The sequence below is a fragment of the Bactrocera tryoni genome, unplaced genomic scaffold (assembly GCF_016617805.1).
Source record: "Bactrocera tryoni isolate S06 unplaced genomic scaffold, CSIRO_BtryS06_freeze2 scaffold_25, whole genome shotgun sequence".
Lineage (NCBI taxonomy): Eukaryota > Metazoa > Arthropoda > Insecta > Diptera > Tephritidae > Bactrocera > Bactrocera tryoni.
Genome location: NW_024395977.1, coordinates 28,832,600 through 28,851,780, shown reverse-complemented (window position 1 = coordinate 28,851,780; position 19,181 = coordinate 28,832,600). Strand labels below are relative to the sequence as shown.

The 19,181-nt window shown below is 33.6% G+C and overlaps 1 protein-coding gene and 1 long non-coding RNA gene across 2 annotated transcripts in view; both read right to left on the bottom strand.

Moving 5' to 3' along the window:
- Window positions 1-17,754, bottom strand: part of LOC120780641 (transcription elongation factor 1 homolog) — a 31,944-nt gene extending 14,190 nt beyond the window's left edge. The window contains exon 1 of the mRNA XM_040112906.1: window positions 17,595-17,754. Coding sequence (XP_039968840.1) covers window positions 17,595-17,710 — 116 coding nt within the window. The 5' untranslated portion in view covers window positions 17,711-17,754. The remainder of the gene's footprint in view (window positions 1-17,594) is intronic.
- Window positions 6,267-8,562, bottom strand: LOC120780642. The gene is made up of 2 exons (XR_005705939.1): window positions 7,006-8,562; window positions 6,267-6,901 (listed from the first exon to the last, which is right to left on the bottom strand). It is a non-coding gene; the product is annotated as an uncharacterized LOC120780642 (long non-coding RNA).
- Window positions 17,755-19,181: the final 1,427 nt, after the last annotated feature.

Here is a 19,181-nt window from a genome sequence, read left to right as displayed (position 1 = left end):
AATTAATTGAATAATTCAAACAAAAAAATGTTATGCAAATCATTTTGGCACTTGTTGCGTCAAGTGACTTTATAAATCTAAAATCAAATGTTTTAAGAAATATATTAATAAAGTGAATTAGATAATAATTGAATAAATTATTACCAAAAACATCATCTATTCCAAATGTATTACAATACTCGAAATTAATTTTAACTACATATGTACATATACTTTCCCCTTTTTTGCATACATTAGGGTGTTTTTTTTTTAACTATTAATTTTTTTCAGTCCCGACACGAAATTTCCTTGGAAATACCTCAAAAAAAATTCCCTGAAAATTTTAGCCCTAAATATTAACATTAAGAACTGGACCAAGGCATGTAAAAATTTTCCATAGAAAATACACAACAATCCTGATTTTTATAAAGTATATGTACTTATGTATGGCAGTGAACGCACAACGCCAGGAGAAGGCGAACCCGATTCCCCAATCGATGACGATGGAGCAGACGTTCCATTGCCCGACCATGAAGAAGTTCGAATAGCAATTGCCCGCCTGAAGAACAACAAAGCGGCAGAGGCTGATGGATTGCCGGCCGAGCTATTCAAACACGGCGGCGTAGAACTGATAAGGAGCATGCATCAGCTTCTTTGTAAAATATGGTCGGACGAAAGCATGCCCAGCGATTGGAATTTAAGTGTGTTATGCCCAATCCATAAAAAAGGAGACCCCACAATCTGCGCCAACTACCGTGGGATTAGCCTCCTCAACATCGCATATAAGGTTCTATCGAGCGTATTGTGTGAAAGATTAAAGCCCACCGTCAACAAGCTGATTGGACCTTATCAGTGTGGCTTTAGACCTGGAAAATCAACAACCGACCAGATATTCACCATGCTCCAAATCTTGGAAAAGACCCGTGAAAGGAGAATCGACACACACCACCTCTTCGTCGATTTCAAAGCTGCTTTCGACAGCACGAAAAGGAGCAGCCTTTATGCCTCGATGTCTGAATTTGGTATCCCCGCAAAACTAATAAGGCTGTGTAAACTGACGTTGAGCAACACGAAGAGCTCCGTCAGGATCGGGAAGGACCTCTCCGAGCCGTTCGATACCAAGCGAGGTTTCAGACAAGGCGACTCCCTATCGTGCGACTTCTTCAACCTGCTTCTGGAGAAAATAGTTCGAGCTGTAGAACTAACTAGATCTTCGACAAGAGTGTACAGCTGCTGGCGTATGCCGATGATATTGATATCATCGGCCTCAACACCCGCGCCGTTAGTTCTGCTTTCTCCAGGCTGGACGCACAGAAAATGGGTCTGGCAGTGAACGAGGGCAAAACGAAATATCTCCTGTTATAAAACAAACAGTCATCGCACTCGCAGCTTGGCTCTCACGTCACTGTTGACAGTCATAACTTTGAAGTCGTAGATAATTTCGTCTATTTAGGAACCAGCATTAACACCACCAATAATGTCAGCCTGGAAATCCAACGCAGGATTGCTCTTGCCAACAGGTGCTACTTCGGACTGAGTAGACAATTGAAAAGTAAAGTCCTCTCTCGACGAACAAAAGCCAAACTCTATAAGTCGCTCATAATTCCCGTCCTGCTGTATGGTGCAGAGGCTTGGGCGATGACAACAACCGATGAGTCGACGTTACGAGTTTTCGAGAGAAAAATTCTGCGAAAGATTTATGGTCCTTTGCGCATTGGCCACGGCGAATATCGCATTCGATGGAACGATGAGCTATACGAGATATACGACGACATTGACATAGTTCAGCGAATTAAAAGACAGCGGCTACGCTGGCTAGGTCATGTTGTCCGGATGGATGAAAACACTCCAGCTCTGAAAGTATTCGTCGCAGTACCCGCCGGGGGAAACAGAGGAAGAGGAAGACCTCCACTCCGTTGGAAGGACCAAGTGGAGAAGGACCTGACTTCGCTTGGAATATCCAATTGGCGCCACGTAGCGAAAAGAAGAAAGACTGGCGCGCTGTTGTTAACTCGGCTATAATCGCGTAAGCGGTGTCTACGCCAATTAAGAAGATTTTAAGTAAAAAAAATTAATTTCGAAAATTCATAGTAATTGAGTATTGTAATACATTTGGAATAGATGATGTTTTTGGTAATATAAAAATGGTAAATATTTTACATAATAAAAAAAAATTATAGTTATTCAATTATTATCTAATTCACTTTATTAATATATTTCTTAAAATATTTGATTTTAGATTTATAAAGTCACTTGACGCAACAAGTGCCAAAATGATTTGCATAACACTTTTTTGTTTGAATTATTCAATTAATTCAAATATTATGACAGAAAATATAACAAAACTCGGAGCAGAGTAGAGCACATACTTTACATTGTTATGCTAAGGCTATGCTGTGGCTCCCGACAAAATGAGAGCGGTAGCGATAGCATAGCAATAATTTTAGAAATTTTGCTGCTACGTAGTAAATGAGAACCATGGTAGTAATGATACCATAGTAAATGTATCATGGTATTCTGTTGGTGACACACATGGCAATGTAGTAAACTCAAATACTGGCTTTGTTTCATAGGCATTAAATATTTCAAAAAAATTGTAAACAATAAATATGTTGTTGTGTGTTATACCCGAGAGACATGTAGTAACAATACCATAGTAAAGGTATCATGATATTCTGTTTACTACGTTGGTTACACACATGGCAATGTAGTAAACTGAAATACTACCTTTGTTTCGTAGGCATTAAATATTTCAAAAAAAAATTAAACAATAAATATGTATGTAGTTGTGTGTTATTGAAAAAATAAGTGCAATTATTTAAAATACTCTAAAGTTAATGTATTTTCATCGTCTCTCTAAAATCCTCACATGAAATGAGGCATTTCCTGCTTTTCCATTTCATTAATTAATTTTTTTAATCATTTTGACAGAATATTTCGAATAGCTTTTGTGTAAAAGCTTTTAGCAAAGTTTGTTACCTGTTTTTAGTTGTGTTTATACAAATACCACAATGAAACATGATAGTATTGTTACCAGCAAAATACTACATTGCTCATATGGTATTTTGCTAGTTTTTGGTGCCACACAAGTGGTATTTGTACTATATATGGCATTGTTACTACATGTCTTTCTCAGGTATTATTTATTTAAAATAGTATTCAATTTATTATAGTTTATCTCTTCGATTAGATACTACAAATCAGTTTACACAGAGAATTCGTTTTGACACATATTTTGATATATAATATAACAAAAATGCTTAACCCTTAGTAGCCTGATTTAGGAAAGTGATTTATTTTTGATGTTACTGTGTTTGCTTGAGGGTCTAGATGAAGGGAAAAATAGCTAAAAAAATTACAATATTTATTTTACATATTTATTTAGTAAAAAAAAAACCGGTATCAACTTTGATACTTCAGGCATTAACGCCATAAAGAAATCAGATATCTGTACCTATGCATGAAATAATGGGAAACATTGATTGTTTTTATTATCTTAGACACTTTACACTTTTTACAGAACCAGGAGGTTAGTTTCCTACAATTATTAAATTTACACTTATTTCTAGAATCCATAAATATTTTTTCATGACCAATACAATCGCAACGCACGTCAGTAGTAGTCTAAGAGCGAGTGAAAAGCTACCAGTATGTATTTGACCAGACCTAGGGTTTTGTCCAGTGAGGCCCCTATACTTATTGTACATGACATGGGGACTCACTAAGCCCAACGTGGCGGACGCGGCGCGCGCCCAGGTAAGACAGGTATCGATTTTTGATGAAATTTAAATGTATTTGACCACGTCTGCCGTTTTGCAATTTTGCAATATATTATTATTATTATCGAAAAACAACAATGGCAGACCATTATCGCGCGTTTAACATTACAGCAGACGGTTTTGAAAGTGCTGAAAAAAATAAAATTTTAAAATTTGACCAGATCTGTCATTAATATATTTTATTCATTAGGGTCTTATAAACTTATTTTAATCACGGCACACGATTTTATTGAGTGCTTACTTCAGCAGACACCATAATCTTTATTACTATCCGGTCAGGTATATGCATAGACTGTTTGTAGCTATGCTTCATTTTTCCCCTAAAGATTATTATTTCACTCACTCTAGGCTATAATATTCTCTCGTAAACTTACTAGCATTCGAATCGTTCAGATTTCAGACTTGAGAGGGCCGAGTTGTATTCTGATCTCAACGGTTTTTGTCAGATGTTTTCAGTACAGTGTGAACCTAAATAGAGTGCCTTGTGTTTTGTGAATTAGTTAATGAGTTATTTATCAAATCTTTCAAAGTGTATTATTCATTTGATTTATCTGAAATGTCGAGTGAAGAAGAAAAACTAAAGTGTGTTTTTTGTGACACTGTAAAGGCTGAAAAATTACAGCTTTCCTCAAAAGAGACATTATCAAAATGTAAAAAGATTTTGAGGTTACGGAAACTTCATAAATTAAGATATCATAATATTATTTTACCGGACGAACTTTATGATTCTGCATACCATAGTACTTGTTATAAAACATTCACTGCATTAAAAAGGCAGTTTTTCTTGACAGACGTTAAAGAAAAGGTTCCACCACAGCCCAGTGCGATTTCATCTGCAATTGAGCAACCTTCTACGTCAGCTGATAGTTTAATTGAGGATGTGATTGCACATAATTCCCTAGTAGAAGTTGTGAACCTTCCGCAGAGCGAAGGAATGGACGCTGAAGCTCATCAGCCTTTGGAGGAAGAGACATCTGTAGTCCCAACAACATCATCAACCGTTCAAACTTCCGACAATGTTGCTTCGGCAAACATCGATGTATATTTTTTTGTGTAATAAAAAAAAAAACAGTTTCGGTCCAAAATTGAACCTTTACGAACTTCTGAGAAAAATCAATTTGAAAAAAGTGTTCTCTTAAACTTTAAGCCTGATACTGAAGTTTACAATGAAATGATGAATATTGATCAAGAACCACCCCGTAATGTAGATGTAATTTTAATTGATGAATTTTTCATCCTAAACCCAATGAAAGATGTTCCCAAAACATTCGGGAGTATTTCAAAAAAGTTTCTGCAAATGGTATCAAAGTATCCTACCCGAAGAATCGATATCATCTTTGACCAATATTTTTTTCCATCAATAAAAGATGGTTAAAGATGTCTACGGCATGAAGCATCATTGATTGATTACACAATTTCAGGGCCTGAACAGGTACGGCCGTCAGATTTTGCAAAAGAATTGAAAAATACTAAATTTAAGGATGCTCTGATAGATTTTTTTGCAAAACATTGGTCTAGTGAAGAAATGAAATCTTTTTTGGGTAACCGACAGATATTTTTGAATTTTCGAACTTGTCAATCGTATCAAGTTGAAAATGACAAGACCCAATCAAGTGTTGTTGAAAGTTTCTGTTGCAACTCACATGAAGAAGCCGATACCAAGATAATCTATCATGCTTGCAATATCACTGAGCAGTCAAATATTGTTATTAGAGCCTCTGATACCGATTGTGGTAAGGTTTGTTTCGTCGAAAAAAGACCTTTTTTCGTGAATTTTTTTAGAAAAAATTATTGCTGTAGGTTTATTTTACTTATTATTATATGAAAGTACAACATTTGAAGGATACTTAAAAAGAGTTTTTTAGAAAAATAGCGAGGAATAACGGATTTATCGTCGATCTCTGCAGGCACCTCGAAAAAAAGTTATTGTGCGGTGACCAGCCTACAGCATCACTGGATCATCTGAAACCAAAAAATTAAAATGCTTTCTTTAGTTTATGAGTTTATCTTTCAATTGACGTCGAGTTTTTTTTAATTTTTCAATTTTTCAATTTTTGGTAGGTACCATTTTCAAGCCAAAATGACGATTTTGGGCGAAAAACTCGACCTATTTGTTATTGTAAATTTCTTAGAAATTAAAATTTTTGGAAAAACTCGACGTCATTCGAGAGCTATATATATGTAGAATATTTGTACAAAATTTCAAAACAAGCGATGCAGTAGTTTTTTCTGTAGGCTGGTTACCGACTTTAAAAATGACATATTTGGGAAAATCGATTCAAAGTTTTGTACACTCAGCGCAGGTAGTTAGAGGTACCGTTATTCAACCTGCTGTAACTTCGTTAGTTTTTCTCCGAATGACCTAAAACTTCTTGAGATGTTGATGGTTCAGAAAAAAAATATAAAAAAAAAAAAGTTGTCAAACCTTGACCCCCCCCCCCCTCCCCCCCACAACACAAATATATGTAACTTTTCGACACCGCAGAAGAACAATCATATACATATATGTATATATCCAAAATATAAAGAACAATTCATTTATTGCCTATTTTAAGATTAAAGTCATTTAAATATCGAGAAAGGTGCATTCCGTTCTTTAGTACACTGAATATAACTCTATATCTATCTCAATTAGTGTTAAGTGATACATCGATTTCATGCTATTCCGATATCTTCATTGGTGCTAAGTTTATATTCTGAAAAGAATAAGTATCAAATGTGTTTAGTTTGGATTTCGCTCCTTTTCACCAAAATTATTAGAATATTCGAATAATGTTATGCACCAAACTTGGTCGCAAAGAATAGCATTGCACCAAGCCACAAAGAGAGTGGACCAAAAGTTATTTTTACCTACGCTTCCAACGCACAACATTAGCCTCCGAATTATGATATAGATATAGATCGCACACAGCGCCGCCACTCTACTCGAGAGGCCAGCAAAGAACCAACGTCAATTCCACCCATACCCTTCATCGAACTCCAATCATCGTACGAGGACCATAAGACAACTCTGTCTGTCGCTCAGTTCATTACGTGTCGAAGTACATCGGTCAGGTGCAACTCATGCTCTGGCTGGGATCCGGCCTGGGCACCACACGTGAGTGAAGTGCGTCGTACATTATCCCTTGCGGTAGGAGTAGCCCCTGCAACATCCCATTTTATTTATATGTATTAATTCAATATTAGACAAGATATTTGAAACATTTTATGAAGAAGAAAGGAAAGAAAAAAAATTCATTACACTCACTTTTACATAAAATTATTTTTTATCAGTTTTTAGTTTTATCAAATAAGTGCATCAAAATATCTTCTTATGTTAGTGTATGTCTTGGCTTTCTCAAATTATATATGTAAGTAGTTATCATGTTTACTTTTTTTCTGTTATTCCTTGCAATCCCATTTTAACGATATTTGATTCGACAATATTTGGTTCTTTGTATAAATATCCATTATTAATTGGCAGTCGTGGAAAAAATATGTTGTTTTAACTGTATGTGTTAAATAAAATTAAAGTATTTGAAAAATGAATAAATATTTGCATTGTACTCCGTAAAAACGATGATTTTTGATCTAAATAAAATTGTTGCAATAAGCCTACTCAGATTGCCAAAATTATGATTTGTTCGAGGAAAATGGGTTTTTCCGGAAAGTAATAGAACTGAGTCGAATTAAACAAATTTATTGAACCAATCATTACAATTCTTTAAAAACTTTCAAAATAGGTTCCTTTTGTGGCGATGCAGCGCTGCCAGCGCAATTTCCAAGCATTAAAGACGTCACGAAAGGCATTCTACGGTAATTGTTTGTCCTGACTCTCCATGTGCTCGGAGACAGCTGAAAAGCCGTTCGTTCGTTAGCTAGGAATGCCCTCTACCGAACCCCGTCCTATTACTTTCCGAACAAACCCTGTATAACGCCATAAATTTCGTTTAAAAGTGATCCTAATTTGCTGAAAAACGGCGTAACATGCCGGTAGAGCCATCGTCAGAAAAATCAAAGCTGATCTTTTTAAATCGACAAGTCAACGCAAGACAACAACATCAACAAACACACAGGGTCAGCGATCGCATATTCGATTTCATTTCCATTGAATCGTTGACAATGCATCGGCAAACTAGCTAGAATAACAAATAACTACTGGAGTCAAATTTCATCAAAGGGTTTTGGTCACTGGCTACAACTGCTAGTGTTTAGGGAAGTCAGGCATTTAGGCGTAGTCGCCGCAAATTAGTAATATTTTAAGTCAGTTGTAAAAACTCATAAAAGTTTAAAATTAAACTAAAATCTGTTTAGTTAATTGGCGACCAACGCGAGGCCATGCAAAAATGTCCTCGGAAAAGGATGCGTGATCGTTGTCGTGGGTTCGGACCCACACATAAAGATCCTTATAAAAGACAAGTGAAGTGATCCTCATAGAGCAAAAATAGAAGTGCTCCTCATAGAGGATAAATAAAGTGATCCTCATAGAGGACAAAGGAAACCTGATTAGGCATAGCCATCGAGGGTCTTTCAACCATTGACAGTAAACAAGGAAAAAGGAAAACATTTCACCCACCGAGGAAGACCAAAATAAGTTAAGAAAAGATGTATCAAGAATTGTAAGTAGAGTGTTTTTTAATTCCTTTACTCTGCTTATTTTTGCGCCTCAATGACTTATAATGATAAATTGTATCTTTGAATACAAATCAATAAAAAAAAAACGGTTCGTACAACCAATAATTAAAATATTAAAAAAAAAGCTGCGATTCACAACCTTCAGGGGCACCCATCAGCTTATAATAATTAAATTCTCTGCGATTCACCACCTTCGGGGGACTCTCCAGAGAATATACAAAATTAAGGCCCATATCTTCTTCTTAATTGGCGTAGACACCGCTTACGCGATTATAGCCGAGTTAACAACAGCGCGCCAGTCGTTTCTTCTTTTCGCTACGTGGCACCAATTGGATATTTCAAGCGAAGCCAGGTCCTTCTCCACTTGGTCCTTCCAACGGAGTGGAGGTCTTCCTCTTCCTCTGCTTCCCCCGGCGGGTACTGCATCGAATATGGTCAACTTAATAAAGTTTTAAAAGTAATTAGGGTATTAAATAAAATGTCATACTCGAACGCTCTACCCAGTAATTTAGACTACGATAGAATAGAAAAAATAATAGAAGACCTGGACGAATCAGACAAAAGAACCAATAGAAAAAAATTGTTGTAAACCCCCTCTACAACCAAAAGGGAAAAATCAATTGTATGAATGCGGTGTTAATTTATATAGGGAAAAACAAATTTGCGATATTGCGATTCTGACAAAAAGGCGATCTATTTGGTCGCAGAAGAGCTTTCAACGCTCAGTCAAAGATCACTATCAGCGTACAAGGTTCTATCGAGCGTATTGTGTGAAAGATTAAAGCTCCATATTCACCATGCGCCAAATCTTGGAAAAAACCAGTGAAGAGAGAATCGACACACACCACCTCTTCGTCGATTTCAAAGCTGCTTTTGACAGCTCGAAAAGGAGCTGCCTTTATACCGCGATGTCTGAAATTGTTATCCCCGCTAAGCTAATATGTCTGTGCAAACTGACGTTGAGCAACACTAAAAGCTCCGTCAGGATCGGGAAGGACCTCTTCGAGCCGTTCGATACCAAAGGAGGTTTCAGACAAGGCGACTCTCTTTCGTGTGACTTCTTCAACCTTCTTCTGGAGAAAATAGTTCGAGCTGCGGCACTAAACCGAGAAGGTACAATCTTCTATAAGAGTGTACAGCTGCTGGCGTACGCTGATGATATTGACATCATTGGCCTTAACAACAGCGCCGGTAGTTCTGCTTTCTCCAAACTGGGCAAGACGAAATATCTCCTGTCATCAAACAAACAGTCGTCGCACTCGCAACTAGGCACCCACGTCACTGTTGACAGTCAGAACTTTGAAGTCGTAGATAAATTCGCCTATTTAGGAACCAGCATCAACACCAACAACAATGTCAACCTCAAAATCCAACGCAGGATATCTCTTGTCAACAGGTGCTACTTCGGACTAAGTAGGCAATTGAGAAGTAAAGGCGCATTTTGCTTTACGTTGTTGGTTTTACATACATATTTTACATTCGGCACGATTCCGATTACTTTAGTGGAGAGTTAAAAAATTTCCGTATAAATGGGGTATGTGCGGATAGGGGAGCTTCTCCAGAGGAGGAATATGCAAAAATTGTGTAAAAATAACTTATATTTTTTAAAATATTCCCGATTGAAAATTCAAAAATTTGCACTAAAAACACATGGTATTTCTCTAAGTTTCAGTTGGTATATTTAAATATACACTCAAAACATTGAAATAAGTTCACATTTCGCTTTTATTTTCTAATATTTTACCTAAATTTATTAATTTAAAAATCACTTAACACACTCATCGTTGCAAAGGTTACATTGTTTACAATCATGAGGAAAACGAGCGTTGCTACATCTTAAACTCCAAATTTGTAGGATTCTTACGGATTTTTCTTAGTTTGTTTTTTGCGTGATTCTTTTTCTATGTTAATTATAGTAAAAAATACTTTCCAACATTTTTCAAGTTGTAATATTGAGTTGTGAACACATATGTATGTACATACATGTATAATATGCGATGTATGTTTATTAACACAAATAAGTAAAAATCTATGAATATCTGAAGTACTTTTGCGTAGTACTCCCTTCTGCGTTGGCGACCTTCGGCCGCGCTCTAAAAAAATAACCCTGGTCGAGCGAATACCCGGGGTGACCGAAGTTCTTTTGTGTAGTAATCCTTTCTATGTTGGCGGCCTTCGGCCGCGCATTAAAAAATAACCCTGGTCAAACGAATACGCGGGGTGACCGAAGTACTTTCGTGTAGTACTCCTTTCTGCCATCCATATGCATGGAAAGATTGTTTATACTCATTTTAATTTGAAATATAATTTATAGTCACACCTGTTTTTATTAGAACTAAGATTGCTAAATAAAGAGGAATTATATCGAAATAGAGAAATTCAGCGAATTGTTCATATTTACTTATTATCATATTGCAGCCCTCCATTTCCTCATAATTGTTAGCACACAAATAATGCTCACTACGAGTGTAAAAAGTAATTTTTAAAATAAAGATTTCTTAGGTAAAAATCTTAATTTAATTGATTTGAACTAAAAAATGTGCGAAAAGTGTGTTTAATGTGGTAAAATAGCTTGTTTAAATGTTCGAGTGTTGGGAATTTTTGAACTTTGAAGTCGAATATCTCGTAAACTAATCGTTTGCGGTACCTATAACCGTATATACTTTTGACTGCGATTTAGAATAGCATCCCCATTTATTATAAAATAAATGGTTAGAAACGAGTTAATGAAGTGTTAGTGGATATAAAAGTTAAAAATATAACTATAAAATTCATTATAAATGGGAGAAACACGCAATTTAAATAGTAGGATTTTTGAACTTGGAATGCAAATATCTCAAAAACCAAAAAAAAAGTGTAATTCACTTTTACACTTAACACGTCTTTAGATGTTAAAATTATATTTTCTATCAATTATATACACGTTATTATAGATGTTGTTTAGTTAATCAATAAGAGAAATTGGTTTTTATGTTATTTTTTTTTAAATATGAAAAATTTCACAATCACTTCACTTCAACGAAAATGGCAAGGTTATGTTCGAAATTATGGCATCACTGTTGTAAATTTGAAAGGGCACTATTGATTCATGCACTGATCGTTTTCGAATTATCGATACTCTTGATATTCGAGACTGATCGAGAATTGATAAAAATGAGAGCGCTCGAAAAAAAAAATAACCCTGGTCGATCCAACACCTGGGTGTTCATAATTCTTCTGTGTCCTACTTCTTCTTTTTGCAATAATAATTAATTATACATTTTTCTTTTATGTATTTCTCATTTTTACCAATTCTTTTTCAAACTCGAATATTGAGAATATCGATATTTTAATTTCTTTATATTTTTTTAATTATTATTATTTTTCTATTATGTATCTCTCATTTTTATCAATTCTCGTTCAGTCTCGAATATCGAGAGTATCGATATTTCGAAAGCGATCACTGCTTGTATCACCAGAGCCTAATTGCTAAATCATAATATATGTAGTATATGGGGTATTCCATACCAAATCGACCACTTTTGAACCCGACTCCTTTAGATTTTTCTGAAACTTATCCATGCTTTTCTACCCTTTGAAAAACATTTTTGAGAATTTTTTCAAAAGTTTTTGTCCAACTTCAAAAAAGTTATGAATTTTTCAAAAAAAAAATGTCTTTTTAATTTTCGAACAGCCATAACTTTTGTAGAAATTGACTTTTGGGGACCTTTTTTTAAATTTTTGCTTTGGAATGAACTTTTCGCAAATATACACAAAAAAAATGTAACACGATCAATTATATAAAATAATCGGTTTTTTTAAGTAAAATCGTCATTTTTTTGTAAGTTCGCCATTTTTTTTTTAATTTTATTTTCCTCGAAAAAGCTTCAATTAATTTGAGAAATATTCCTGTTAATTCCGGAGTGGGCCGATTTTTTTCATATTTTTTTTATTTTTTTCATTTTTGAAAATTTTACAATTTTTTTAAAATGAATTTTTTTGGAAGTTCGCCATTTTTTTTAATATTTTTTTTTTTTATTTTGAAAAAATTCTCAAAAATGTTTTTCAAAGGGTAGAAAAGCATGGATAAGTTTCAGCAAAATCTAAAGGGGTCGGGTTCAAAAGTGGTCGATTTGGTATGGAAAACCCCATATATGTATATTCGTAAAGTGGAATTAAAAACACGAATTTTAAGACATTTCCCGTGAAAATTGGTGCACGTTTTCGGAAAAGCCGCTCTCCTGAACCTTTACCCTTGTTTTTAATTCCACTTTACGAATATACATATATGCCGCGTTATCTATTTTTATGTTTTTTTGTAATAAAAACAATAAAAAAATAGGGTCGGCTTTAGTAAACCATCCCAGGATTTCGGGAATAAAATGGGTATGGTCGGATAGATCACGAATATATATGGTTATAGCCACAGGAAGCTTATAGTTTTCGAGTTATTCGCGTTTTAAGTTGAAAATTTGCAATATTTTAATTACATATGTATATTCGATATATAAAATTAATTTTGCACTTATATTTTTCACTTTTATATACGCTAACACATCACTTATTCATTTGCACACATTTATTTTATATAATATAGTGCAAAAATAGCTTTTAATAAACATTTAAATTATTGTTGAATTTGATTATTTAAGAATAACAAATGAATTACAAACTGTCATATAATCAGTTACTATAGTAAAATATTTTACAAACTAAAATAAAAAAAAATATATAAAGAAATATTTTACAAACTAAAATAAAAAATAATATATAAAGAAATATTATACCCTAAATACAGGAAACATAATCGTTGATAAACATTAAAAAAATATATAAAAAATTTAAGTGGCTGCCAATGTAAAAATGAGTTCTACGGGAGAAAAAAAATGTATATATCCGGTGTTGGACCGACCAGGGTTATTTTTTTTTGAAGCGCGGCCGAAGGCCGCCCACGCAAAAAGGAGTTCAACGCGAAAAAAATTTGGACCGACTAGGGTTATTTTTTTGAAGCGAGGCCGAAGGCCGCCCACGCAAAAAGGAGTTCTACGCGAAAAAAATTTGATACACCCCGGTGTTGGACCGACAAGGGTTACTTTTTTGAAGCGCGGCCGAAGGCCGCCCACCAAAAAAGGAGTTCAACGCGAAAAAAATTTTATCCACCCCGGTGTTGGACCGACCAGGGATATTGTTTTTTATAGGTTGTTGATTTTCGTATTTGGGGTATAATCTGTTCCCTTTATTTCATTTAGTTATTTTACAAATGATGTTGATAAGGTAACACTGATTATATGACAGTTTGTAATTCATTTGTTATTCTTAAATAATCAAATTCAACAATAATTTAAATGTTTATTAAAAGCTATTTTTGCACTCTATTATATAAAATAAATGTGTGCAAATGAATAAGTGATGTGTTAGTGGATATAAAAGTGAAAAATATAAGTGCAAAATTAATTTTATATATCGAAAATATGTAATTAAAATATTGCAAATTTTCAACTTAAAACGCGAATAACTCGAAAACTATAAGCTTCCTGCGGCTATAACCATATATATTCGTGATCTGGAGAATCTCCTCTATCCGACCATACCCATTTTATTCCCGAAATCCTGGGATGGTATACTAAATTCTTCCCAAAAAATATTATGATTTAGCACGATATTTACGCTATACATTGCACCACTGTTCGAAATTCAATTAGCACTCGATATTCGAGACTGAACGAGAATTGATAAAAATGAGAGATACATAATAGAAAAATATAAAGAAATTAAAATAATTATCATAATAATAATTAATTATTATAATAATAATATTATAATAATAATAATTATAATAATAATTATAATAATTAATTATCCTGAACATTTACCCTAAATTTATTGATTTAAAAATCACTTAGCATTCTCATTTTTGAAAAGGTTGGATTGTTTACAATTATGAGGAAAACGAGCGTTGCCACAACTTAAACACCAAATATGAAGGATTGTTTAACGACAGCGGGGGAAACTTTAGTATACCATCCCACGATTTCAGGGTTAAAAGTGGTATGGTTGAATAGGGCTGATGCTCCAGATTAAGAAAATATATAACTTATAGTTTTCGAGATATTTGCATTTAAAGTTAAAAATTTCGCTAATTTCATTTTGCAATTTCTCGATTTACGGTAACTTTTTCTTCCATATTATGCACATTTTATACACTTACTCTTCACTGCAATATTTCTACATATTTATTTCATATTTATTATTTAGATTTTTGCTTAAAATAAACATTTTATATTCTACATAAATATTATTACACGCACAATAACAATAAGTGTTCCGTGTTGTCAAATAATAAGTACTGCCATATCAACACATTTATCAAAGTAATAAAAAATAGGTTTATACCACAAATACATACAGTACTTGTCCAATAAATTACGAACGAAAACAAAAATTTAATATTTTTAATATAATTTAATAATATTGAACATGATTCAATACAAAAATATGATAATTTAAGTTTAATGTATATAGCATATAAAAAATAATTTTTTTTTTAAATACGCCAAATATTTATGTTTTTATTAATTGTTAAAGTTAGAACTCCGGATAATTTTTTTGTTCGTTTGTAATTTATTGGACAGGTTCTGTAAATCATTATCCCTTTTCTTGCTATATTATGAATAAAAAACAAAAAAAAAAAAGATTTACTCGAAAGAAACCTGACACACCCTGGTGTTGGCACACCCCGGTGTTGGATCGCCCAGGGTTATTTTTTTGAAGCGCGGCCGAAGGCCGCCAACGCAGAACGGAGTTTTACCCGAAAAAAAATCTGACACACCCTGGTGTTGGTACAACCCGGTGTTGGATCGGCCAGGGTTATTTTTTTGAAGCGTGGCCGAAGGCCTCCAACGCAAAAAGGAGTTTTACTCGAAGAAAAATCTGACACACCCTGGTGTTGGCACACCCCGGTGTTGGATCGGCCAGGGTTATTTTTTGGAAGCGCGGCCGAAGGCCGCCAACGCAAAAAGGAGTTTCAATCGTAAAAACCTGACACACCCAGGTGTTGGATCGCCCAGGATAATTTTTTTCATGCATTTGAGTTTATTTTATTTATTTTCATTGTTTTCAATCATTTGGGATATGATAACACTTATTATTTGACAACTTGGAACACTTATTGTTATTGTGCGTGGAATAATATTTATGTAAAATATAAAATGCTTATTTTAAGCAAATATATAAAATATTAATAAAAAATAAATATGTAGAAATTTTGTAGTGAAGTGTAAGTGTATAAAAAGTGCATAATAAGAAAGAAAAACTAACCATAAATCGAGAAATTGCAAAATTAAATTAGCGAAATTTTCAACTTTAAATGCAAATATCTCGACAACTATAAGTTTGCGGCGGCTTTAATTATATATTTTCTTAATCTGGAGCATCAGCCCTATCCAGCCATACCACATTTAACGCAGAAATCGTGGGATGGTATACTAAAGTTTCCGCAAAAAAAAAACTGCGTTTTTGCCAAAATGTTACAACTAAGCGAAAAAACATCAAGATAAGGAAAAAATTTAAAAGATCATAAAAAAACCTGACACATCCCCAGACAATAATCCCAAAAATGTTCCACAGTGTAATTAATTATTTGATGTGTTTGATTAATTTTTTGTGTATACCTTTTTATATTATATTATATAGTAAATAATTATTTTTGTATGTTTCTTATGATGCTTTCTTTTCTCTTATAACACTGTGGAACATTTTTGGGATTATTGTCTGGGGGGTGAGTAATTCCAAGTCAGGGTGATGGTACTAGGTCAGTATAGTAAAACCCTCAAAGGGTTTGGCGTTCGTATGTGTCAGTTTTTTTTATGACCTTTTAATTTTTTTTCTTATCCTGTTTGCGGCTCCTTTATTCCCACATGCATAGCAATTCAATGGATTGTGACCTTCGCCAGGATTAGTCCAAGTCATTGGGATACCGAATGGCATATTTTCACGTCTTCTATTTTTCCAATCCATTAGACGGTTGTAGCAGCTTTTACACACTATATTTGGTACCCAATTTTCGTTCACTTTAACATTTTGGTTGAAGTACATCTCGTATGTTTGAACAAAATCAGTAATGAAATTTCCCCTTTTTTTATGTGTTGAGACATATCGAGTTATGTTAAACTACGTTTTTGCCAAAATGTTACAACTAAGCGAAAAAACATCAAGATAAGGAAAAAATTTAAAAGGTCATAAAAAAACTGACACATACGAACGCCAAACCCTTTGAGGGTTTTACTATATTGACCTAGTACCATCACTCTGAGTTGGAATTTCTCACCCCCCCCGACAATAATCCCAAAAATGTTCCACAGTGTTATTAGCTAGAACGAAACCCTTTTCTTATTGTATTGTATTAACAAAAATAAATGAACAAAAGTTAATGTTGAATAAAAGTTATTTCTGCACTATTAAATATAAAATAAATGGTTAGAAACAATTTAGTGAAGGGTTAGTGGATATAAAAGTTAAAAATATAACTATAAAATTCATTACAAATGCGAGAAACACGCATGTTAAATAGTTGGGTTTTTGAACTTTGGAAGAATCTCAAAAACCATAAGTCAGCGGCAACTATATTTACATATATATATTTTCTCAATCTGGAGGACCTCCTCTATCCATACATATCAATTTAAACCCCGAAATTGGGGGATGTTATTCTAAAATTTACCCTTAAATTTAAATAAGAAAAAAACTATAAGCATGGAGAGAGAGTTTACCGTCAAAGTAATCGGAATCGTGCCCTCATAAAACATAAGTCAGCAGTATGTACATTTATATTTTTTCTCAGTCTGGAGAATGTTCTCTATCTAAATCCCCGAAATTGGCGGATGTTATTGTATATCCCATCCATGCTCCAAAAATAAGTATTTATAATAGTTTCTTTAAGCATACCTATAGGTCTATATTAAAGCCTACCTCATACACCCATAATGGACTGGAGTTTGTGCAGACAAGCTATTCTGAATGATACATTTTTCTGAACCTTGTCAATAATTTTTCACACTCGAATATCGTGCATAATCTTACATTTAAAAACAAGCATTTATAGATAATTTTCAACAAAATTTGGCAAGCCGCTAAACTGGAGATCGCTCTTTATCCGTACATCCTCATTTTAAACCCGAATTCGGGAGATGCTATTGTATATTACAATCATATTTCTTATTAACCAAGTACTGATGATTAACTTACATTTTTACTTCGCATGACTTTTCATGATTACAAAATGGGCAATTGAACTGCTGATCCAAAGGTTCAATATTTTTCTTCTTTGGTGGAGGCTTCCTTTTTGACTTTCGACGGCCCATTTTAATTCAAGATATAAACAAAATAGCTATGACAAGAGAAAAATAATCGATGTATCAGAAGGATTTGTACGCAACACTGCGTCTCCACAGACAATTGGTATTGCCGAACCCCTGACAAATTTATTACCTAATGATAAGGGTTGAAAGAAATATACCCTGCAAGACGGGTAGCTGTTAGCAAACGTGTAAGCGACTTGTTATTGTTCTCTTTTGCATTCGTTAAAATATTTGTTACTTTTGTTCAGAGAGTGGGAAAAAAGTAAATATTAGCTATATAATGTTCAATGGTTATCTCACTGTAACCAATGGCAAATATCGCATGCTGCCTTGTTCTAACAGAATACATACATTTGTCAGCAAATCTCTTCACAGTACGTTACGGGTAACAAATTCTTTTGTTAGCGCATAGCTTACCTATGTGTTATGGATAACAAAAAGTATTTGTTACCCGAATATCTGTTAGTGTTATTATTTTCGTTATCAGTTTGTTACCTATAACATATAAACATGTTAGTAGGAATAAGCAGTAACAAGATTAATTGTTACCCGTTTGTTACTTCTAGCAAATTCAATTCTTTTAAATAAAATACAGTTTTTTTATTATTTCGCTTTATTTAATAATAAAATCAAAATAATCAAATATTTACTTAAACTAATAGCGAGCTCCACGTAATGCTCGTCATCCAAGTCACTGGTGATGCGGCTAATTGAATGGTGCGTCTTTGTTATACGCATCCAAATGCTCCAAATGATTTTTGTAATATTAAAAATTTTAATTACACACACGACATTCAATTCACAATGCTTACCTTTTTCTCCTTGTTAAGGTTTCTCGTTTACTCTATATAAAAAAAAATAATAACATATATACATACATATATGTATAAGAAATTAACTATAAAATATCAAATGATGAAATAACGAACTTTCCTCTTTAAAATCCAAATAAGCTGCGCTTTTCGTTTTCTACTTCTTGAAAACTTGGGCATTCGTCTCTCCTATTCTAGCAAGTTAATATTACAATATGTTTAGAATGTCGATAGTTTTTCTCTATCTTATTTACGTATTCCCATCCAATTGAAAATTCCAGAAAATGTAACAGTGTTAGTGAACAGCTGAAAATGTTTCAATGTGTTTGTGCAATCTGTTACTTCCGAATTGCAGGGTATCTATCGGATTTTATATTACGACGATTTTACAAATTGTGCAAGTAATTTAGCATGGGTTTATAAAAGTAAAATCCGATTTCGGGATTAAAACTGGTATGTATGGATAATGAAAGCTTCCACATTTATGGCTTTTGAGATATTTACATTTAAATATCAAAAATTCAACTATTTATAACACGTGTTTTTTTTTAATTTTACACTTAAATTTTTAACTTTTATACCCACTAACTCTTCACTAATTCGGTTCTGCACATTTGGTTCGTAATAAGTTCTGCAAAATAGCTTTAATTCCGTATTTAACT